General features: G+C 34.3%; 1 protein-coding gene across 4 annotated transcripts in view; it reads left to right on the forward strand.

Annotated features, from left to right (window-relative positions):
• LOC124353235 (E3 ubiquitin-protein ligase synoviolin A) overlaps positions 1 to 23,820 on the forward strand; it is a 38,627-nt gene that overhangs the window by 6,454 nt on the left and 8,353 nt on the right. For 3 of the 4 annotated variants that reach the window (XM_046803150.1, XM_046803151.1, XM_046803148.1), the window contains exons 2-9: positions 1,709 to 1,801; positions 4,510 to 4,662; positions 5,738 to 5,786; positions 10,922 to 11,152; positions 11,718 to 11,817; positions 12,204 to 12,346; positions 18,924 to 19,145; positions 22,108 to 22,218. In XM_046803150.1, the coding sequence (XP_046659106.1) occupies positions 1,709 to 1,801; positions 4,510 to 4,662; positions 5,738 to 5,786; positions 10,922 to 11,152; positions 11,718 to 11,817; positions 12,204 to 12,346; positions 18,924 to 19,145; positions 22,108 to 22,218 (1,102 nt within the window). Of the gene's footprint in view, positions 1 to 1,708; positions 1,802 to 4,509; positions 4,663 to 5,737; positions 5,787 to 10,921; positions 11,153 to 11,717; positions 11,818 to 12,203; positions 12,347 to 12,366; positions 12,457 to 18,923; positions 19,146 to 22,107; positions 22,219 to 23,820 lie in introns of all 4 variants that reach the window. The other variant, XM_046803149.1, reaches the window with a different exon arrangement.

Consider the following 23,820-nt stretch of genomic DNA (forward strand, 5'->3'; position numbering starts at 1 on the left):
ATATCAAAGGATTAATAAAAGATATACATATAAGTCTCTGGATGAAGATCCTACAAATGAATTTTATGAAATTAACTATAATTTTATAATTTCGTAATGGAATTATAAAAACTATCTAAAAAATATTGGACCCATTGAAATATTAACTCCAAAATTATTTTATGAAAACTTCTGTGAATAAATAACAATCAAGGATAAAATAAAAAGCTTTCCTTCAACTGCAAATCAATTTTATTCCAACTATTTTAATTGTAATATCTCATAAAATATATAATTTGAAAATAACAATATTATTTGTATTCTTTTATGAAATGCATTTGTTTATAAAATATTTCCATATAAACCATGCATTGTTTTCTAAAATATTTGAAAATATTCTGAAAAGTATTTTTCCTTTTAGTGCAATATTTTTTAGTTTTTTTTTGTAATTACTGTACTTTGTAGTCTAATGTAAAATATACAATTTATGAAATAGCATGAAAGATTAAAAAACATCAAAATTTATGATACAGTATGTACGAAACACAACTTATAAGGAAAAATTATATGTATTATATGCTATCATAGGCTAACAAATTATAAATGATTAATACTAAAAAAAAATGTCATTTATTAGCATGTAACATTTTACACTATTAAAAATTGTTATAAAAACAGGTGTCTTATCATAATACAAACTTACCAGCTAAATAACTACCAACTAAAATAATTTAAAGCTATTGAAGCATACAATTAAAATACATAACAAACAATTTAAAATACGTAAAGGTTTAGAAAAACGGCTGATTATAAAAAATATTCATTTGTTGATTAAATAGACCTTATCTAAGAGATGGTTTTTGATTTTGTTTGTATGATCAATTTTTGAAACATTATGGTTCAAAATAGAATAGCTTAATTCCTACATAAAATGGTGTTTCTTCGAATAATTTTGTATCCTCAACTTGGTGTGATGAAGAATGGGTTGCCTTGTATTCTTTATGTCCTCATACCTTGTCCTGTCCTCCATTGGCTATTAAGTAGAATACTGAGCAATAGGTTCATGAATATTCTTCTAGGCCATGTAGGAAGTTCTTACAGACATTTGCATGATTTACTTCCTCAGGGTTCAGTTCTGGCACCAATGCTATTTAACATTTATATGGCAGACATCCCTGTTACTATTTTAAGAAATTTCATCTATGCAGATGACATAATTGTATTGTGCCTCAAGACAATAGTAACTACTCTTAATTCTGACCTTGATACTCTCACAAATTATTAGGACCTAATCCTTAGAAAACTGGGCGCATATTTCCACATAATTTTAAAATGGATAAATACAAATTATTTTTTTTCAATGGTGTCCCCTTAAGACACTGACAACCTACACTATTTAGGTATAAGATTAGGTTGATTTCTCAGTTTTAAAGCTGCACACAGGAAACCATAGCAAAAGTCAGAATTAGGACAAAAATTATACAACACCTAGCTGAGGTAAGATAGAGAGCCAATGCAAAAGATTTGTGCACATACGCCTAATCCCTGGTATTTCCACTGCTGAGCACTGGCTCCCCACGTAACTTTACTGAAAGATGTCGTTCCAACCATGCTCTTTCTTTGTAACATAACTCTTAAAGTTTTTTTTTTTGTAGGAGAATTCTATTTAGATTGTTAACCGATGTAAATTCATGATTTGTATTTTAAATATAGCACTGTAATTTTTCAGGTAATATACATCCAGTCGTTTATACTTGTAATTCTCACTGGAAAACTGATGAAAAAGGTGTTTTTCGGAGAGCTGAGGGCTGCAGAGTTTGAGGTGAGTTTTTTTTGTTCTAAGGCATTACTTTTGATAACTTTAAAGACTACCCTATAAATTTAAATCTGGATATCTATCTCCATATGTATATATATATGAGGTGTGTCCAAAAAGTATCCGACCTTGACTTCTGGCATGAACTGACGTTACTCGGCGGCAACGTCAATCTGGTCCCCTTCCGAGTACTCCCCTCCACAAGCCACTACCTTATTCCAACGCTCCTCCCACTTCCGGAAACTCCTTAAATTCATTTTGCGGAATGGCTAACAGGTCCTTCGTCGCATTTTGTTTTATTTGTTCAACATCGTCATATCTTTTTCTTTTCAAAGGAATTTTTAATTTCAGAAATAGCCAGAAGTCACAAGGAGCTATGTCAGGACTGTAGGGAGGCTGTTGTACTTGGTTGATGTCGTGTTTGACCAAAAAAACGCTGAATAAGATTTGAGGAATGAGCTAGCGCGTTTTCGTGGTGTAGGATCCAGTCACGGCTTATCCACAGTTCAGGTTCGCACTGCATCTCGTAGCCGCCTTAGGATTTTAAGATGATACTCCTTATTCACTGTCTGGTCTCTTGGAGCATATTCGTGATGAACAACGCCGTCCTGGTCAAAAAAAAAACTGTCAGCATTGTCTTGACATTGCTTCTAGTTTGTCTTGCTTTTTTCGGCCGTTGCTCTTCGCGAGTTTTCCACTGTGAAGATTGAGCCTTTGTTTCAGGGTCATAGCCATAAACCCATGACTCATCACCAGTAATAACTTTTTTAAATAGCCCTGGGTCACTTTTTATCAAATCCAGATTGTGCTGTGCGATTTCAAGTCGACAGTTCTTTTGGTCTTCTGTCAGCAGCCGAAGGAACAAATTTTGTCGAATCACAGTTAATTTTTAAATCTTCGTGTAAAATGTTACAAACTGACGATATTGGTATTCCTAAATCTTCTTCCAGCTCTCGGACAGTCAATCGACGGTTTTCATTAATTGCTGCACGAACACGTTCAACTTTTTCAGCGTTTCTGGCCGTTGAAGGCCTGCCAGATCACTCATCACTCTCCACTGATATGTGGTCATTTTTTAAACCGCCTAAACTACTCTTTTATTTGTGTATCGCCCATAGACACGTCACCATAAACTTTCTGTATCATCGTAATCGTCTCTGATGCTGAATGGCCAAGTTTTTGGCAAAATTTAATGCAAATGCGCTGCTCAACACGTTTAGTCATATTGAAATGCGAGGCACATACACGACAGTTCTGTACGGAACGGAGCGCTGTGACTCACTGAGTGACCGGATCGTATTCAATGCCTAATATGGGAAGGAGTAGGCTCGCCCCTCCCCTCCAATAACCGGTTCGAGCCGGTCGGTTACACCGCGGCCGCCTACTGGTCTGCGGTCGGATACTTTTTGGACAGACTTTGTATATATAATTTATTTTATAAATTGAAAATATTTTTATGATTGATCAGTAAATTTATACATTTTTCACTATAAATTAATGTAATTTACATTTTTTCACCTTTAGAGGTTTTGTTCGTTGTTATAATTTGAATACATAATGTAACCAAGTTTTATGAACTATTATTTAACTAATAATGCACCAAAAGTAATTCTGAAATAATTATTACTTATATCCCCTCAAAAGAAACATGCACTATAAAATGTGATGTTAAAAAGTGATATCACCTCTTTTAGTTTCCATCTGACAGAGGACCTATGATAAAAAACTGAAAATAAAAGAAAACCTGACAAATTGCTGTATTAATGAAAAGTATGATGCCTTTTAAATAATGGTATGGATTTTATTAAAATTGGTTTAATTTACTTCTTCAAAAATTTACATAATGTGTTGCACATCAGGGATGATGTACGTCAAGGACTGACACTTTTAAAATTTTCTAATGTTTAACTAACTATACTATTAAATTGATTAATAGTAAAAAGTAATAAATTTTTTGAATCCCACACTTGAGATAAGATGGGGGGAGGGCAATTTTTTTAACTGCCCAATATAAATATAATTTGTTGCTCAACATTTTTAATTTTCTGGATTCTTTTATCATGGATTCTCTATGGATAGATATTCACAAAAATCCATTTGAACAAGTTTTGTAAGCCATATACAAAATATGCCTTTTACTTTTTTTTATTGAAGTTTTGTTAACGTCTACTCATAGAGTATCCATGATGAAAGAATCAGGAAAATAAAAACACGTAACACTGACTGGGTGATTTGAAATGGATTAACCCAGGAGTTCTGGGAAGACATAAATCTATTGAGATTATTTAAATTAAAACTCAGCTACCATGTGGTAACTTACTAAATGGCTAGAGTCTAAACACAAGATATTACAGAGTAATTCTGCAGCCACTGTGAATACAGTTTATAAGTTGCACTTAATGATCGAATTTAAATTATATGTGATACCTGAGTCAAAGCTCTAGTACTACTTTCCTTTGAAAAAGCCTTGTGGTTTCACTCATTTCTTTGTCAATCTGGAAGTAGGCTTTCCAGCTTTCCTATTCCTAGATCGGTTTGCCAGCTACAATGCTTAAGAGTACATCAGATTCTCTAACCCAATAGACCAAACCTTACAATATTTTCCATTCATAGCATTTGTGGAAAATGTAGGTAAAGATATGGATATTTTGTTTACCATCAGTTATAACTATGAAGCACTATACTGTATAAATGGAGTATGGATGTTGTTACAGCACCTGATGGAGCGATCATGGTACGCAATGACTGAGACTTGTCTGGCTTTCACAGTCTTCAGGGACGACTTCAGTCCCAAGTTTGTCGCCCTGTTTACTGTACTTCTGTTCCTCAAGTCTTTCCACTGGTTGGCAGAAGATAGAGTGGATTTTGTAAGTATCACCTACCTCTGAACACTACGTTTCTAAACATTACTGATTGCTGAAATTTCAAACTGTACACAAAAATAACTAAGTATATGGAAAGGTGATTTTCTGAAGTGCTACAACATAACTAATAAGTGTGAGTTCATTGTAAACACTTTTGGATTTTACGATTTCTTTATTATTGTTAAAATAACTTGTCTGTGATGACTTGGGTTGTAAATAAGGGCTTACAAATAGTTAGAACTTTAAGGTATTTCAAATTTGGGGAAATAATATACTTTTATACCTTCTTTCAATAAAATAAAAAAGATAATTCAAGTAAATTTGAAAATTGTAGTATTTAATAAACTTTATGATAGCAACATTTATTTTGATAGAACACAGAGCGTAAGACTTATTATACTTTTTTGATGTTATCAAAATTACACAGTAAGTATTTATAACTAATGTAAGATTTGTTTTTTAGAATGTTTAAAGTTTTTTTAAATTAACATAAACCATTACAAATATTGAACTACTTTTCTGCTTTATCTATTTTTACTCAAAAAGCAAGGAAATATACTTGGGAATTGTTTACTAATATCACTTTGTTATGAAAATCTAAGTGTTTGGGTATGAAACTAACTTCACAGGGTGATCGGCAAGTAAAATAGATGAGAGAAATTTTATGAGTTAATTTACTATGACAGTGTGATCTTGTTTTTATTATTTTAAATTTTTACCTGGCTTTTCATTTTATGAGTTATTTAAAAACTACTGATGTGAGTTTTGTGAAATATAATCATTATTTTACTTTACTCCTCATGTCTATTTGTTTTGAATTCACCAATCATAATAATGTAACAATAATAATGGCTAACTCTAGTGATAGTACAAGATCTTGTTTACAGTTATCTTCAGGTTTTATTACTATTGTAGTATGTGCTATGTGCAACTTTATAAATAAAGAAATTTTGTAATGTATTGTATCTACGACTCATTGCAAGAAGTATAAGTACAGTTTTTGTCATTCAAGGTCTCTCAAATCCATATTAACTTGTATAACTGCTGTATTAAACTGAACAATAAATATTTGTTTCAGATGGAACGAAGCCCAGTTATATCATGGCTGTTTCATGTACGAGTTTTATGTAAGTACTTGAATGTGGAATCTTCTTTGTAAGGCCCACCATAGAATGGAAGTAGATTTATGCTCTTGGTAAAAACTAATGCAACTTGGGTTACACCTAGCGAGACAGTTCATTTGGAACATACTACTAATCTGTGAAAGAGTATATTTTAGCAAACAAAAAGTATAATATAACTTAATACATGTTCAATATTTAAACATAAGTAATTCTTGTTCCTTATTTTTATAAATTATCCAACAAGTATTTTTGCTATTTGGGATGAATCCTTATGTAAACTTAATAATGTAATAATAATTTGTGTTACCCCAAAATTACAGGATTCTCCTAAAGAAATTTACTGTAACTATGCTATATAACTTAAACCATGATGATAATTATCTCAGAGGAATATTTCTCTGATAAGAATACTTTTGATTTATCAGGTGAAGAATAAAAGCGTAATATTAGGGTATTTTTTCCCTGAGAACCCACGTATTTATGAAGAGCACACCAAAATTAAATGTTTGGTGTGGAGTTTCTCATGGTAGAGCAATTGGCCTTTTTCTTTAAAAGTTTGAGAGTTTTGCTTTTTCCTAACTGTATGAATTGCAGCAAAATGTAATTGTAAGTTTGGGGTTTTGACAAGGATCGGGTGTAAGGTAAACTGCAAAGAAGAACTGAGACAAGGAATCAGAGGAGTGTTTCCTGAAATCTATGATCAAATGTTACGTAATTTTTGGGTTGAAATGGAATGTAGACTTGATTATTTGCGTGCAAATAATGGAAAACATATCAAAACTACATAAACTTCTTGTCACAAGCTTGAGGAAATTGTCAATATTTTTGTTTTAACCCTTATAACGTCAGTATATCTTTTCACGACTTCCAGCAAACGGCACAGTATTAAAAAAAAAAAAAAAAAATTAAATGTGTAAAGTTCATTTTTATTTTTACTTTCTATAATTATGGTAAGTATAAAAAAGTAAAAATTTTAAAATTATAAAGTCACTGTACTCAGGATTGTCAATGTTACGAGACATGTTATTTATCACTAATAATGAACACGGTACTTTGGAATTATACCTACCACACCCAGGCATGAATCGTTATTTGACATTTTGCTTCTACTGATTACTAGATTAGCGTAGAACAATATTTCGTCAATATAAAACAGGAATTGTCTTATCGCAAACCCCTCCCCATCCTCAGACAGAGGTCAAAGTCGAGCGGTCTAGTAGATAACGTGATTGCAGAGTCTCGCCGCCGCCCGTTCAGCTGGTGCGTCGCTTTGTTGTACTTCCGTGTTTTACCTCTACATTTCTCCAAACACAAAAATTCAATAAAAACAAACATGATCAAACTAAAACTAAACTCTTTATTGAAAAAACACTCAAAACTTGTTTTTATTCTTGATCATACTCTGCCACCCAAAATGCGAGTGCCATGCCTTCTCGCTGATGTCAACGAAAGAAAAACATCCCTCGAGATAGTACCTATCAGTAAAATATCAAATTCTAGAGGATCTGATCAGAAATATAAATTGAATTGTAATGGAAAGGCAATTATGTACCGCGCAAATCATGTGATGCCGCGTGGCCTGTCGTAATCGGGATTCTCGAGAAAGATAAGATAACAGCGCGACAACAATACCGATCACAATGCCTGGAAATGCTTGTAATTTTGTAATTAAAGAGTTGTTTTTTCGTTCTATCATGTTTGTTTAGCTATAAATTTATATTTTTGTGTTCTTCATACTGGTGTGGTCGGTATAATCCCAAAGTACCTGAACACTAAATAGGTGACACTAAACACTAAAATGACACTAAAAACACTAAATGAATACTAAAACTAAGATATCAATACTTTTAACAAATAAATAAAAACCATATAAACAGAAAACACAACGAAGGAAACTGACTCAGCGATGGTTAGACACGCACTACCTGAAGCCAAACTGCAAACAAAAGCGCGCGCGCTGTACGGCGTCTGTGCCGTGTGGCGGGGAGAGTGTCTAGACACCGCGTCTATTGTTTCAAACAATGTAACGCGACAGCTATATTTTGACACTTGACATAGGTCAATAACTCACACACATGGTTGACGCATACCGTTAGTGACATTGATCGGATTTAAAAGGAACTTAAATTTGCTATAGACGCAGTTTTGTGTCGATGCGCCGTACCGCGTCTTTGCCGTTTGGAGATAGTTTGTCTATGCGCCATACGGCGTCTGTGACGTTATAAGGGTTAAGTTTATAACTGAAAGTAGAAAAGTAAATGTTTTACGTTTGTTTGAAGTTGTAAGAATTTTATAAACAACCTGTATTAACTTATAATTACAAAGAAATAAAGTGATAGGAAGCAAATAATAGATTTTACCAATTATGATATATTTATTTATTAACAGTAAATAGCTACAGTACCAACAACTAGACGTAGAATTTTTAGTGTACATAACCTTGCCACATTCAAAGACCTTATAACATGTCTAAACTGGATAGAGTTTACCAAGCTAATAATGCTGACAAGGCATACGAAATTTTCATCAATACTTTAACAACAATTCTAGACATCTCATGCCCTTACAAAAAACAAAACTAAAAAGGACATACAACAAGTCCAAATTGTCAAACCCAGATGTGAATCACCTCCGGAAGCAATTTATCGAAGCAAATAACAGATTCCTTCTTAGTAATCAAGAGACTGATAAAGTTCATGCAGCTCTCTTGAAGAAAGAGTATGATCTTAAATTAAAATCTGCTAGAAGGGATGCAAGTGAAGCTTTCATATCAGAATCTACCAACAGAAGCAAAGCAATATGGCAAATAATAAATCGTGAGAGAGCTGTGCGCAAGAAGAGTGAAGAGCTTTCTTGGAAACTTGACATCTCAGGTGAAATTGTTACAGATGCCACCCAAGTTGCAGATCACTTCAATTCCTACTTCACTACTGTGGCTGAAGAAATCTTAAAAACAAATAATCCACCACACAATCAGGACCATCAGGACAGATATAAACCGACAAAATCCAAAAAGGTCTTCTCATTTCCTTCACTCCACCTCTCGTAAGGAAGTCAATGAAATAATAAACAAAATAAAACCATCTTTATCAGCTGAAAATGACATCTCTGTCAGACTATTGAAACAATTTCAGAACTAACTGTGTCATCCTCTGGTGGACATCATCAATAAATCTCTTTTGCAAGGTGTTTTTCCTCAACAGCTAAAGACATCAAAAGTTTATCCCTTATACAAACAGGGGAAAAAAGATAAGATATAACATTTTAGACCAATTTTCTCTAGTTCTAACCGTTTCAAAAATAATAGAGAAGGTAGTATTAGCACGTCTTGTACAACACCTCAGTGTCAGCCATATGCTGCCCACTAGACAACATGGGTTCATGACTGGGAAATCAACAACGACTGCACTAGTAGAGTTGGTAGAGCACATAGTTGTCATCGAAAGGGGGAATACTATCACTACCACCTTTTTGGATTTGATTGTATCAACCATGATCACCTTTTGGAAAAGCTTACCAACTTGGGAATCAGAAGTACACACTTAAGTGGTTTAAAAACTACTTAGAGGGAAGAATGCAAATAGTTGAAATTAAACAATCCTCCCAGGAAACAGTGTACAATGTTACTTCAGCACCATTAACCCATTGCCTGGGGTGTTTCACAGGGCTCGGTTCTCGGTCCTGTTTTATTCATTCTCTTCACCTCAGACCTTCCATTGTATCTTGAAGCCTATTGCCGGCCAATAATGTATGCAGACGACACAGCAATCCTTACCATAGGGAAAACTGCTGGAAGCCTAGATATTTCCTCTTATATATCAGTCAGCATGGCCAAGGAATGCTGTGGTAATAATGACCTGGTTCTTAATGAATGCAAAACCAAACAAATTGTTTTAGGCCGACAAAAGAATGCAATAGCAGGATCCACTGGTCTAACGTTAACTGAATCAACAAAACACCTTGGCTTAATAATTGATAACTGTTTGTCATAGAATACCCATCTTGACTCTCTATGTGCAAAATTAAGCACTGCAGTTTTCGTACTGAGATGCTTAAAGGCCACTAGCACTGCCAAAGCCACCTTAACATCTTATTATGCACTCTCTGAAAGTCATGTACGCTATGTCATTGTGCTTTGGGGTGGTTCATCAAGTAGCAACCTTCAAAAAGTTCTTGTCCTACAGAAGAAAGCACTAAGAACAATGGAGGGTCTGCAACCACGAGACAACTGTAGACAGGCTTTCAAAAATCTACAAATACTAACAATCCCCTCAATTTACATCCTGGAAAACAATCCTTCACTGTACATCACAAAATCTAAATAGAAATGACCAATTTCACAGATACCACACAAGAAATGGACTGGATTTATCCTGCCATTGCATAGGACTGAGCTATTTGCAAAAAAACCTTCCTAAGCTGGTGCTAAGCTGTTTAACCTTCTCCCATCTACAATGAAGACAGAAGATCCAAGGTTACTGAAGAAACAACTAGAAAAGTGGCTGCGTGCTGACCCAATTTATTCTCTGGAAGAATTCAGGACACACACCCGAGTCTTGGAACACTTGAGCTACTAACTTCACTACCATGATTGTACACTGATTCTAATTTTAAACATTTGTATTTTGCAATTAAATAGTTTTATTGCATTTTTATATTTTATTGTAATTATATTGTATTTTTGACACTATTGCTGTTCTCTAAGAATATGCTAATAAAGGAGTTTGTCTATTGTCTATTCTGCTAGCAGCTCTTGACCTGGACCTGTTGGCTCAAGCAGGAAGTTAACACAAAATATTTGACAAGTAGATAATGTAGATGATTTACTGTGCAGCACTGCTGATTCTGCTAGCAGCTCTTGACCTGGACCTGTTGGCTCAAGCAGGAAGTTAACACAAATTTTTGACAAGTAGATAATGTAGATGATTTACTGTGCAGCACTGCTGATTCTGCTAGCAGCTCTTGACCTGGACCTGTTGGCTCAAGCAGGAAGGTAACACAAATTTTTGACAAGTAGATAATGTAGATGATTTACTGTGCAGCACTGCTGATTCTGCTAGCAGCTCTTGACCTGGACCTGTTGGCTCAAGCAGGAAGGTAACACAAATTTTTGACAATGTAGATGATTTACTGTGCAGCACTGCTGATTCTGCTAGCAGCTCTCGACCTGGACCTGTTGGCTCACGCATACCAGTCGACTATTTCCAAGGGGGCATCTGTTCAACTGGTGTTTGGATTTGAGTATGCTATCCTGCTCACCATTATCGCCAACATCGCCATCAAGTACACCCTCCACACCATTGCTCTGCACAGTGACAATCCGTGGGAGAACAAGGCTGTGTTTCTGCTCTACACTGAACTCATCATGGGTAGGTTTCTATATGTCTGTTTATTCATTGTTTGTTTACCTTGTAATAGAATTTTGGTTCATATTTTCACAATATGATATGGTAAATATGGTAAATTTTTGGCAAAATTTAACAAGAAATTGTAATTGGTCATTTTGCACTACAATGTTCATAACTTGAATTTAAATTGTATTTGGTAGTTAAAAGAAACTTAGTAAACATTGTTTATTTTTAATAAAGAGTGTATACTTGAACAATATGTGTAAACAATACTGTATAAATGTAATTTACATTCTCGGACACTACTCCACAGCTAATTCACCAGGCAGTCCCCATACATATGTCCTCAATATTGAACATACTTGTTATTTTGATAAATATTGAGTATTTCAGGTATATACCCAAAAGTTATTACATTTTACAATAATAAATTATCTATTTATAAAAAATATAATTTATTAACTTCTATTCTTATAAATTGGCTCAAAGTCCTTTTCAAACCTGCTGTCTTTTGCAGTAAATGTTTACTTTTTCTTAATGGATCAAGCGATTGATTATAGATAATCAACTGAATGCTATGTTACAGGTTTCTTCAAAGTGGTGTTGTACATTTTATTCATGGCCATCATGATTCGAATATCCATGTTGCCGTTATTTGCCTTCCGTCCAATGTATTACACCATGAGGTATGCTATTTGTCTTGCTATAAACTCATACAAAACATCTATTTAAGAACAGTCAAACCTTGTTACAACTCTGATATTTCCTGTGGTAATGCATTAAGTATTTACTGTCTTTGTATCACAGATTTCACAATTTTAATTGCTATCTAGTGCGTAGTGGTAACTATTCTTTTGTCGGAACAATATCTTATCGGAAATCTTTGCTATTCCTAGAGGAAATACCCAAAACTCAGATGTCCAAACTTAAAATTAAAACATGTTCCACTTTAGAATTAACTAACAACACTAGTTCATTAACACTTACTTGAAATCCTTATTTTATGATTATAAATATTGTTTAAAAAAATATTTTCACTACTGTATGTTATTAAGATGTGAATGGTTTTTAGAGCATTCAAGAAGGCATTCAACGATGTGATATTGTCTCGGCGAGCCATCCGTAATATGAACACTCTGTATCCTGATGCCACACCTGAGGAGCTTGCAGCTGCAGACAACGTCTGTATCATCTGTCGAGAGGAAATGGTTACAGGTCAGTCATATACTTGTTAAATATGAACACTCTGTATCCTGATGCCACACCTGAGGAGCTTGCAGCTGCAGACAACGTCTGTATCATCTGTCGAGAGGAAATGGTTACAGGTCAGTCATATACTTGTTAAATATGAACACTCTGTATCCTGATGCCACACCTGAGGAGCTTGCAGCTGCAGACAGCGGCTGTATCATCTGTCGAGAGGAAATGGTCACAGGTCAGTCATATACTTGTTAAATATGAACACTCTGTATCCTGATGCCACACCTGAGGAGCTTGCAGCTGCAGACAACGGCTGTATCATCTGTCGAGAGGAAATGGTCACAGGTCAGTCATATACTTGTTAAATATGAACACTCTGTATCCTGATGCCACACCTGAGGAGCTTGCAGCTGCAGACAACGTCTGTATCATCTGTCGAGAGGAAATGGTCACAGGTCAGTCATATACTTGTTAAATATGAACACTCTGTATCCTGATGCCACACCTGAGGAGCTTGCAGCTGCAGACAACGTCTGTATCATCTGTCGAGAGGAAATGGTCACAGGTCAGTCATATACTTGTTAAATATGAACACTCTGTATCCTGATGCCACACCTGAGGAGCTTGCAGCTGCAGACAACGTCTGTATCATCTGTCGAGAGGAAATGGTCACAGGTCAGTCATATACTTGTTAAATATGAACACTCTGTATCCTGATGCCACACCTGAGGAGCTTGCAGCTGCAGACAACGTCTGTATCATCTGTCGAGAGGAAATGGTCACAGGTCAGTCATATACTTGTTAAATATGAACACTCTGTATCCTGATGCCACACCTGAGGAGCTTGCAGCTGCAGACAACGTCTGTATCATCTGTCGAGAGGAAATGGTCACAGGTCAGTCATATACTTGTTAAATATGAACACTCTGTATCCTGATGCCACACCTGAGGAGCTTGCAGCTGCAGACAACGTCTGTATCATCTGTCGAGAGGAAATGGTCACAGGTCAGTCATATACTTGTTACATATGAACACTCTGTATCCTGATGCCACACCTGAGGAGCTTGCAGCTGCAGACAACGTCTGTATCATCTGTCGAGAGGAAATGGTCACAGGTCAGTCATATACTTGTTAAATATGAACACTCTGTATCCTGATGCCACACCTGAGGAGCTTGCAGCTGCAGACAACGTCTGTATCATCTGTCGAGAGGAAATGGTCACAGGTCAGTCATATACTTGTTACATATGAACACTCTGTATCCTGATGCCACACCTGAGGAGCTTGCAGCTGCAGACAACGTCTGTATCATCTGTCGAGAGGAAATGGTCACAGGTCAGTCATATACTTGTTAAATATGAACACTCTGTATCCTGATGCCACACCTGAGGAGCTTGCAGCTGCAGACAACGTCTGTATCATCTGTCGAGAGGAAATGGTCACAGGTCAGTCATATACTTGTTAAATATGAACACTCTGTATCCTGATGCCACACCTGAGGAGCTTGCAGCTGCAGACAACGTCTGTATCATCTGTCGAGAGGAAATGGTCACAGGTCAGTCATATACTTGTTAAATATGAACACTCTGTATCCTGATGCCACACCTGAGGAGCTTGCAGCTGCAGACAATGTCTGTATCATCTGTCGAGAGGAAATGGTTACAGGTCAGTCATATACTTGTTAAATATGAACATTCTGTATCCTGATGCCACACCTGAGGAGCTTGCAGCTGCAGACAGCGGCTGTATGATCTGTCGAGAGGAAATGGTCACAGGTAAATTATATACTTGTTAAATTTAATTATTGAAGAAATAGTGATTATTGTATTAAATTTGCCATTACAAAATTATAAGAAAACCTAGATAATTTTTACAATTACAATTAACTGTTTTTACAACTACAGTACTACCTGTATTTACATATACAGTAGACATACCTAATGCGCTTTAACATTTTATCTCCTTGTATTTTTAAAGTCATGTGTTTTTATTTAAATACTAAATTGTTTGTATTATTACTTTAACAATTTTTATTTCAGTTATGTGGGTCTGGTGATGTGTTCCTTGAACACAAAAGGCCTCATAGAAATAAAATGTAATTATTATTGGAGTGTTTGTTTTAAAATTAAGTAATACATTCCAATAAGAAAATGGACTGGTAGAAAGTATTCATCAAAAGTCCTCTCAACTCAACAAACTATATCATCTGAAACAAAAAGTAAGATTTATCTAATGATATACAATTTTTAAAAAATTGTAAGAAAAACAAAATATTCCATAAATTTATTAAAATATCGATTCCTATAAAGAACTCTGTTACAGAAAAGTTATTCATAATGCTAAAGTTAACTGGTTAATCTCGTTTATCCCAAATTCAAGAAAGGAGATAACACTACAGTAGAGAATTATAGACCCATCTCGCTTATTTCAACCATATCAAAAGTGTGTGAAAAAATAGTCCTCAAGAGACTCTTAACTCATTGTATCGAAAACAACCTACTGTCAGACAACCAGCATGGTTTCACAAAAGGCAAATCAACTTCTACAGCAATGATTACACTGGTTGAGTACATTATTGACAGCTTAGAAGAAGGCAGTCTGACAACAGCTATTCTGCTGGACTTAAGCAAGGCTTTTGATTGCCTCAGCCATGAACGAATAATTAAGAAACTGGAACACTTGGGCGTGACCAACAGAGCCAAAAAATCGTTCAAAAGCTATCTAGGACAGAAAACAATTGATAGAACTCAAACACACAACCAAAGGAATCACAAGAGAAGTTAAATCCTTTCCCCTACCAGTACAACGAGGTGTGCCGCAAGGGTCTGTGTTAGGACCAGCCTTATTTATTTTATTTATAAATGACATGCCTCACCACTTAAGAGGTCTTTCGTCCACTCCTCATGTATGCGGACGATACCACCCTCCTGCTACGTGAGACAACAACAGATAAGCTTGCAGTGAGCTCCTACTTCGCCCTCAACACAGCATATGAATATTGCTCCGGAAACGATCTTGTGATCAATCTCTCAAAAACCAGCCAGTTGGCATTTGGGAGAAGAGCAGCTGATGTTCCAGTGATCCCTGACATAGAAATGGAAACACAAGCCTCATTCTTAGGTATAATACTAGACGAAAAAATGATCTGGACCCCACAACTTGACCATCTTACCCACAAACTTAACACAAGCCTATATGTCATTAAGCAAATCAAATCTATCAGCGGCACAGAAACAGCAAAAACAGCATATTTCTCACTATTCGAAACTCACCTAAGGTATGGAATAGCTGTATGGGGGGAACATCAGCAACAAATCTGCAAAGAATACTTATCCTACAAAAGAAGGCCATAAGGATTCTAGCTGGACTTGGAAGAATGGAAAGCTGCAGAGAAATGGTTAAGAACCTGGGCATTCTCACAGTTGTTGCAATCTACATCCACGAGCTAATACTGCATGCGGATGCAGCAGAACTACCCAGAAACAGAGATATACACCAACACCACACAAGGCAATCTGGTCTCTACAACCTTCCAAACCACCATCTTCAACTGTACAATGGGAGGAAACTTTTAACCATTTACCACCAGAGCTGCAATTGAAGAAGGGGAAACCCTTGAAATTGGCACTGCAGAAATGGCTAAGGACCCACCCATTCTACACACTAGAGGAATACATACAAGAAAACAATATAACCATTACAAGAATCTGGAAGTGATACGTAAATGATATTTTTGCTGTTTTTAACAAGAAACAAAATTTTCAAGATTTTATTAATTCTCTCAACTAGTTTTACCCTTCTATAAAATTCACTTGTGAAATAGAATATGACAATCAACTCCCATTCCTAGATTTATTAACTATAAAAAATACAACTGACCATTTTGAATTTGATATGGTTAGTAAATAGGGTCTTTCCAAAATTCACTGTTTCTGCCTTTAATGTAATTAAATATTAATTTTTACATATACAATAGGCAAACCTCCAGGTCTTTAAAATGTTTTTCTCCTTGTATGTTTAATGAAAAGTGTTTTTATTTAAGTAATAAATTGTTTGTATTATTACTTTAACCACTTTTAATTCCGTTATGTGGGTCTGATGTATTCCTTGAACACGAAAGACCTCAAAAAAATAAAATTTAATAATGATTGGAGTGTTTGTTTATACATTAAGTAATATATTCCAAGAAGAAGAAACTGGTATAATGTAACTACTATTTATGCTGGAAACACCATGAAATAGAAATAGGCTTTTATATAAAAGACAGCACAGTTTTACTGTACAAACAAACAAAAATAGTTTTTTGTTATAAAATTTGATCCATAGTTTCTCTAATACAAATTATTTTAGTGTAGCCCTAATGCAGGATAGTAAAAATGTATGAAAATAACAACACCGAAACTTGACAATTAGAAATAAAGTTTATATATTACTCTAACATTTCTTACGGTAAAAATATTACAGATGTATGTTTTACCAGATGAGTAATATTTTTTAATTGTACCTTATAGCAAAAACATTTTAGAAATAAAATAGGAACATCTACAAAAATGTTGTATACAAATATTATGAAACTTGTAATTATTGTAAGAAAAATACTGACAATAATTATTATATTATAAATATTACAACTGAGAATGTAACAAATTATCCTCTTATTTACAAGCAAATTATCCTTTATTGAGTTAAAAGTCATGTTGAAACAATGAATCAATGTTTATTATTGAAAGGAGTAGATACACTATTTAATAAGTTCTTTAATAAAGAGCAGTTAAGTTTACAATGTGAATACTGCAATAAGAGAACAAATTAGAATTTATTTAGCATATTACACAAGTAGTAATTTTATCATATTAATAAATTTAATTTATATGTGAACTCTAAACAGACAAGTATGCAATAAATTAGTTTACAAGAAATATCTTTTAATTTGTAGGGTAACATTATGTTTATGATTCTGAGATAATCAAATGAAGAGTTGCCTCAGAGCCATAAGTAGATGTGTGTTATCAGCTGTGTGTTGTCAATATTATCTAGTTGTGACCTCCAACCATTCAACAACTGTGTGCTCCACTTTCTAGTCTGTGTGAGTCAAATTCTGCATTTAAACATTTCCATTTATGTGCTTCTCTAGTCTCGAATTTAAAACCTTATTTTGACATAATGTGTTAGACTAACTACCACCATTTTTTTGTTTTATGAGCAGATATATTTAGTAGCGTTTAATTTACATAATACTTTTGATCTTTATAAGTATTGTACCAAAAGTGTAAGTTTTTCATGTAAAAAATTATTTAAAATACAGATTTTATTTGTGAATCATACACGTGAACAATACAAAGTATCATACTTTTACCACATAATTTAGATTGTTTTGGTACACATAAATGTTATTAATTTATGACAACATTTATAAAGTTGTATTGCTATTTTGAGGAAATAAATTCAATTAATTGATTCATATAAAGTAACTTATGATATCTATGGACAGTGAACAGGATATGATTTTGTAGAAATTGAAGGCCAAAATAAACATTAGTATTTTGCAACAACAAATGAAGAAGTAACAACTAAAAGATGATTGCTATAATAGTTTTATAATATTACTGATAACTATTGATTGCAATATTAGTGTTAAAGCAAATTAATGTCTTCTTGTACTCTTGAATTTTATTCTTTACAAATGTTGAAAATAACGTATATAATGGTACAATGAATGTGCCTGTGCAGGTCTTTGAAACAGACATTTACCTCAAAATCAGTGTGTTACTTTGTCTGTTTAGTTTTTCTTTGGTTAAAACATTTTAAACTTAGTACTTGAAAGATGTATAAAAATATAAGATTTATGTTAGTACAATCTTCATGGTAGTAAATTATGCATGACAAGACAATAAAAATGTCAACCAAGTGAATTTGCTTGTAAGATAAAGCCGAGAACATTCAATAACGCCATCTGATTTTTATAAAAGGCTGTGTGGAAAATCAGAAATTTTTGACTATGCTAGGAAAACAATATTGACCACATGTAGCGAGTAAGTAAAGAGGTGACTGAAAATGGCGTTACTTGTCATAGGTCTTAAACTTGATGTTGAAATGTATTCTTATATTTCTAAAGATCGTGAGGTATTTGCTATTGAATTTTTAGAGTAATAATAATTTGTTAACAATTAAATGTTAGGAGCTTATCAAAATATAATTTATATCATGTAGGCAGTTAATAGTGTAGAAACAATATTTGGTATTGATAAATTGTTTAAGATTGTGTAGTGTCAGTGTTTCAAATCACAGTGTTGTGTGTTGATTTATTGTCTTTCATTAAAAAACAACAACATTCCATTCGCACATAACAGAGCAGGTTGTATTTGTGTTTGTGTGTACTATTTAAACAAACTCATGACTTGTCTGTAAGGAGTGTCATCTCTTAAATGTAGATTACTAATACTGTATTTACTGTGAGTGACTTTACAGTGTAACATTCAAACAAGCTTTCCAGTTTGAACATTGCTTTCAGTCGTTATTCTTGAAGTATCAAGAAACCATGACTGTGTTTAGAATATCATTCATAACTTTATCTACTGTTTTGTTGTTGCAGCATCCAAAAAGCTGCCATGTAACCACATCTTCCACACAGCCTGTCTCCGCTCCTGGTTCCAGCGTCAGCAGACTTGCCCGACTTGTCGACTCAACATCCTGCGTACCTCAGGATCTCCCCAGCCCCCACGGGGCCCCCCTGCGCGGCCTCAGGACCCTCCACGCCCCCCTGCACAGTTCCCGTTCACATGGCCCACTCAACCCCCACCACCAGCACAACAAGGTGACAATCAGTGCTTTTATATGTTATAGTCTGAAGCCAGATGTCATTGACTCTTTATTTTGAGTGAATGCTGTCTGCATTGTTCATTGTTGTGTAAAACAAGTGCAAGTATTGCTGTTTACAATTCAAATTATACTGGATTCTTTTTTTTACTGGAAATTTCTCTAATTTCGTTTAATCCTTTTATGTACGAGAGTTATCCAGAAGATGACCTTCGTTTTAGTATATAAGTAAACCAGTGAAGATGAAAAAATTGTATTATATACCTGAAAACCTTCAGGTACCTAAAGCTTCAAGGACTTCTTTGAAGAGTCTTTGAAATAACCTCTGCATAAATATCTGCCACTTGTGATTATTGTAGATTGTCACAGTAGTTGGCCATAAGACAGCCATGAGCTCTTTGTCTTATGGCGAATCACTGAGATGTAAGCTACTTCATGTTTGGGAACAGGTGAAGGCCACTAGGAGCCAAGTCCAGGCATATTGCTGATGATCAAAAACATCCCATTTGAACTGGACCAAAAGTTGAATTGTTCTTTGAGTAGTGATGGGATTATTGACTACTTTTAACAATCAACTAGTAAGAGTCGACTACATTCAAACACCGACTTAGTCGTGAAAACTAGTAACTAGTTTTTCTTGTCTGGACACGAAAAGAAGTCTACTGTTGCCAATGATAATTCTAGTCGTCAGCCGTAATTGCTGTTATAGTTCCAAACTATTTGGAGCTACCTTTAGCTGAAAGATAAAAAACCCTCTCCCTTTTTGTGAGACATTACTTACTTACTTACTTACTTACTTACTCCTGTGGCCACTCGAAACCCAGATGGTTTTTGACCTCGCCTCTGTGAGACATTAAAAAAAATAATTTCAGATATTTATTACTTGCAAAAAAGGCATGTTTGCTAGCAACCTCAGTCCACTCTAAACTTTTTTAATTGCCGAACAAGTAGCAAATGATAGAAAGAAGGACTTGTTAAAAAAAAAAAAATTAATAAAATATTGTTCTTACATTCTAATACAAAATAAAAATAATATAATTCAAACCAATGATGTAGTCTGCTGTATAGTAAGTAAAAAAGAAATTTGGTATTTAATATTGACGGTACTTGTACCATGTTACAAAACTTGAGTATTTTCTTTAAAATTCCTAATTTATACTTTTAATTATTATGAATTTTAACTAAATTTATACTGAAATAAACTAGTCGATTAATGTACAGTCTATTGTTGTGTTATCTGAAGGTTTTCATTACTAGCAAATGAACAAGTTTACATCTTATACTTTAATGTATAAATAACTAGTCATCAGTCATCTAAATTTACTAGTCGTCAATGTTTCAAGTATAAGCTCTAGCAAAACGCTACAGTACATTGAAAACGCATTGTGACTCATATTTAGTAGTTCTACTACGACTAGTCAAGTCAACTGACCAGTTGACTACTTTGGGCACTAGTCAAATAAACAGGTAGTCGACTAGTAATTTAGCCCAACACTACCTTTGAGCTGTGTGAGGATATGTGTTGTCAGGCATGAACACAACATGTGTCATCAACTTGTTTTAGTTCACTCTCATAGTCTTTTCAAAGTGTCACAGTAGTCTTGAGAAGTATTGCTCGTACCGAGTTCCATAAAATCAATGAGCCTTTGGCCTTTAGCATACCAAAAAACTGTAACCATGGAAAGTTTGTTGATAAAGTTAACAGGTTTTCTTTGGCTTGCTTGGAGAAACGGTATGTTCTCATTGCATTGACTGCTACTTTGTATCAGGTCTAACATTGGCAATTCAAGTTTCATCTTCAACAATAATTCTGTCTAAAAATTCTTCTCCTTCAAAGTCATACAGAGAAAAAAAATCTGTGGCTGAACTCATTCTTTTTTGTTTTGTGGTCATTGGTATACAGTTTTGGTACATAAGTACAAATCTTGTGGTATCCTAGTTTGTCTCTCATTATCTCGTGTACAAGACTAAAATATTTTCGGAAAATTATTGTAAAGTTCCAAAATCATGAAGTGATGGTTCTTACAACATTTTTCCATCATTATTTTTTTCACTAAATAAAAACCCGCTGTTTGCTCTCATTAATAATTAACTAAGAATATGATATGTTAAATGATTTTGTTTTGTTACCATTAAAGCAAATCAGGCCTGTGGGAGTGGTAAGCCAAAAGCTCAAACCACCCTTAGTCATGATAAAACGTTGTGAGGTATTAAGATACATATATTCTTATAGAGAACATTAAACTACATAAATTATGAGATGTACAAGAAATAAAAAAAATTCTGTTTGTGTAGTGTTGAGAAAAGGACGTCCGTGCTTAGACCTAATAGACATGTGGTGATGTACAGACATAGAGAAACATAGATAGTAGGGACTGCAATCTAAATATTGTTTACTAAACCACACTAATTGTTTATTTATCTACGTGTTTCCATACACAAAATACAATACAAAAAACATACTTTAACAATTGTAATTTGTTTACTGTCATCATTTGTGAATAGATGAAGCAAGCCTGAGGCAGTGTGTGAAAATAAATGTAGGAAATAGGATCTGTATGCAGTTATTATTTATAAAACTGCAGTAATTTGCTAATTTGGTGACCTATCTACATTTAAAATACAGGGAGTAGAACTATAACATGTTTTAACAATAATATCGCTTGTTATTATATTGTGAAATCGTGATTTTCAGAGATTATTTTAGGCACTTTGTTGATTTTATACATAATTCGTAATAAAATAGAATAATGGTATCATGAATTGGGTGAAAAGAGCGGTGGTATCGTAATCCTTAAAAATTATAATTAAAATTGTTTATACATTTTACAAAGAATGCCTACAAAACCCTTAAAAACAGGTGTATAATTCAGAAATGATGACGGGTGCTCAAGTGTTGAACTAATACAAAAGATATTAATTTCATGAAGTGAGAGAATACAGTAGTTTTGTTGTTGCAGGAGGAGAGGCTGGTCCGACAGCAGGCACCAGTGCAGGGGAATCGTCAGCACCCCCTCCTCCCCCCACCAACATGCCATTCTTCTGTCCGCCCTTCCCCTTCATGCCATTCAGTAAGTTATGATATCAATGAAGTAAAATACATCTTGTCATTTCAATGTTGAATCAATAAGTTGGAAAATCTTACGGGTGAAGTTACATATTTGTGATTTTGTTTAGTTTTTAAATTTAGAAACCAGCAATGCAGCTGTTGTTACTTTGAAAAATCAAACTTTTAAAATAAAATAAGAACTAAATAAGTAACTGAGGAATAAATAACGTAAAGTGATAAAATTAACAGAGAAGACTACATCATGAGAGTGTCAACTTCTCAGTAATGCAGGATACCTGATAGCAGTTCTTGTTGAGGAGCAGTTGCTTTCAATCTCCACTTTCCACTCATTGTCAATGAAAGTGATGTATGTAAGTACACATTGGGCAAATAAATTGCTGAATGACTTTGATTCGTCAAATATGTTATCTTGCCATTACATCCATGTAGTGGACGAGTGAAGTGTAATTAGTAGAAATTAAATGTTTCTTAGACAGTGTCCTTAATTGTAACATCATATGGCAAGTGAGTCCTACAGTTTTACATGGAATGCAAACTCTGAAGATTTTCATCTTAATTATGTTGATAAGTGTGAGATCCACGTTTCTTTAAAAAGTCGAGTGAAGTCAAAAGATCTTTCTTAATTTTTTTATAAATCTATACAAATTAAAAGTGTCAGAGATAATATAACCTATGGGTCAATTTTTTACACAATTTAAATGTTTTGTAAGTATAGAATATATGGTTGAATCAGTAGACAATATTCAATATTCTGTATTTTAATCTTTTAGATTATAATGGTGTCAACTAATTGAAATACAAACAGCAAGAAGATAATTAAAAAATGAGACAGTTCAGTGTGGTTGAAGAGATGTAGATTCATAATTTTGTAGCAAGAGTACTGTATTGTCTGCATACATTAGCATAGAGCAGTAGTTCGTGAAGGTATTCAGGAAAGTCACTGATAAAGCCTTTAACACTTTCGAAGGAGCACTGCGAACTGCCTTGGACATATCTTGCCCACAAAGGAAGAACAAAAATAAAACAAAAAGCAAGCCTATTGACTACTATGACCGGAGAATCAGCTGAAATCAAAGCTGCCTACTTACGGGCCCTGAAAACCTATGAATTAACTGGAAAGGCACAAGACAAAGCAACAATGGTAGACATAAAAAAGACGTATGACATCACACTAAGGACATTGCAGCAAAATGCTAATGCACAGAAAATAATTACCTCTAACAATAAGTCAAAAGCTGTATGGGATCTTATAAACACAGAAAGAAATGCCAAAAAACCTAGTCAAAACTGCCCTAAGCTCAACATCAACAATACAGTTGTTGACAATCCTATTCAGGTAGCTGACCAATTCAACACTTACTTTACTCAGATAGCAGAAGTAACAGTTCAACAGAACAATCAACAATTGGGAGGCTGCAGACTGGAAGAGGATCAAAACCTTCAAAAACTCCTTTAACACAATCATTTTATCTGACTCCCACAACATGCAAAGAAGTAAAAATCAAGTCATACATAGCTTAAAAAACAAACCATCCAGTGGCATAGACGAATTCTCATGAAAAACCATAAAACACTGTGCAGAAGAATTAACTAACCCTCTCAC

The sequence above is a fragment of the Homalodisca vitripennis genome, chromosome 1 (assembly GCF_021130785.1).
Source record: "Homalodisca vitripennis isolate AUS2020 chromosome 1, UT_GWSS_2.1, whole genome shotgun sequence".
Taxonomy (NCBI): Eukaryota; Metazoa; Arthropoda; class Insecta; order Hemiptera; family Cicadellidae; genus Homalodisca; species Homalodisca vitripennis.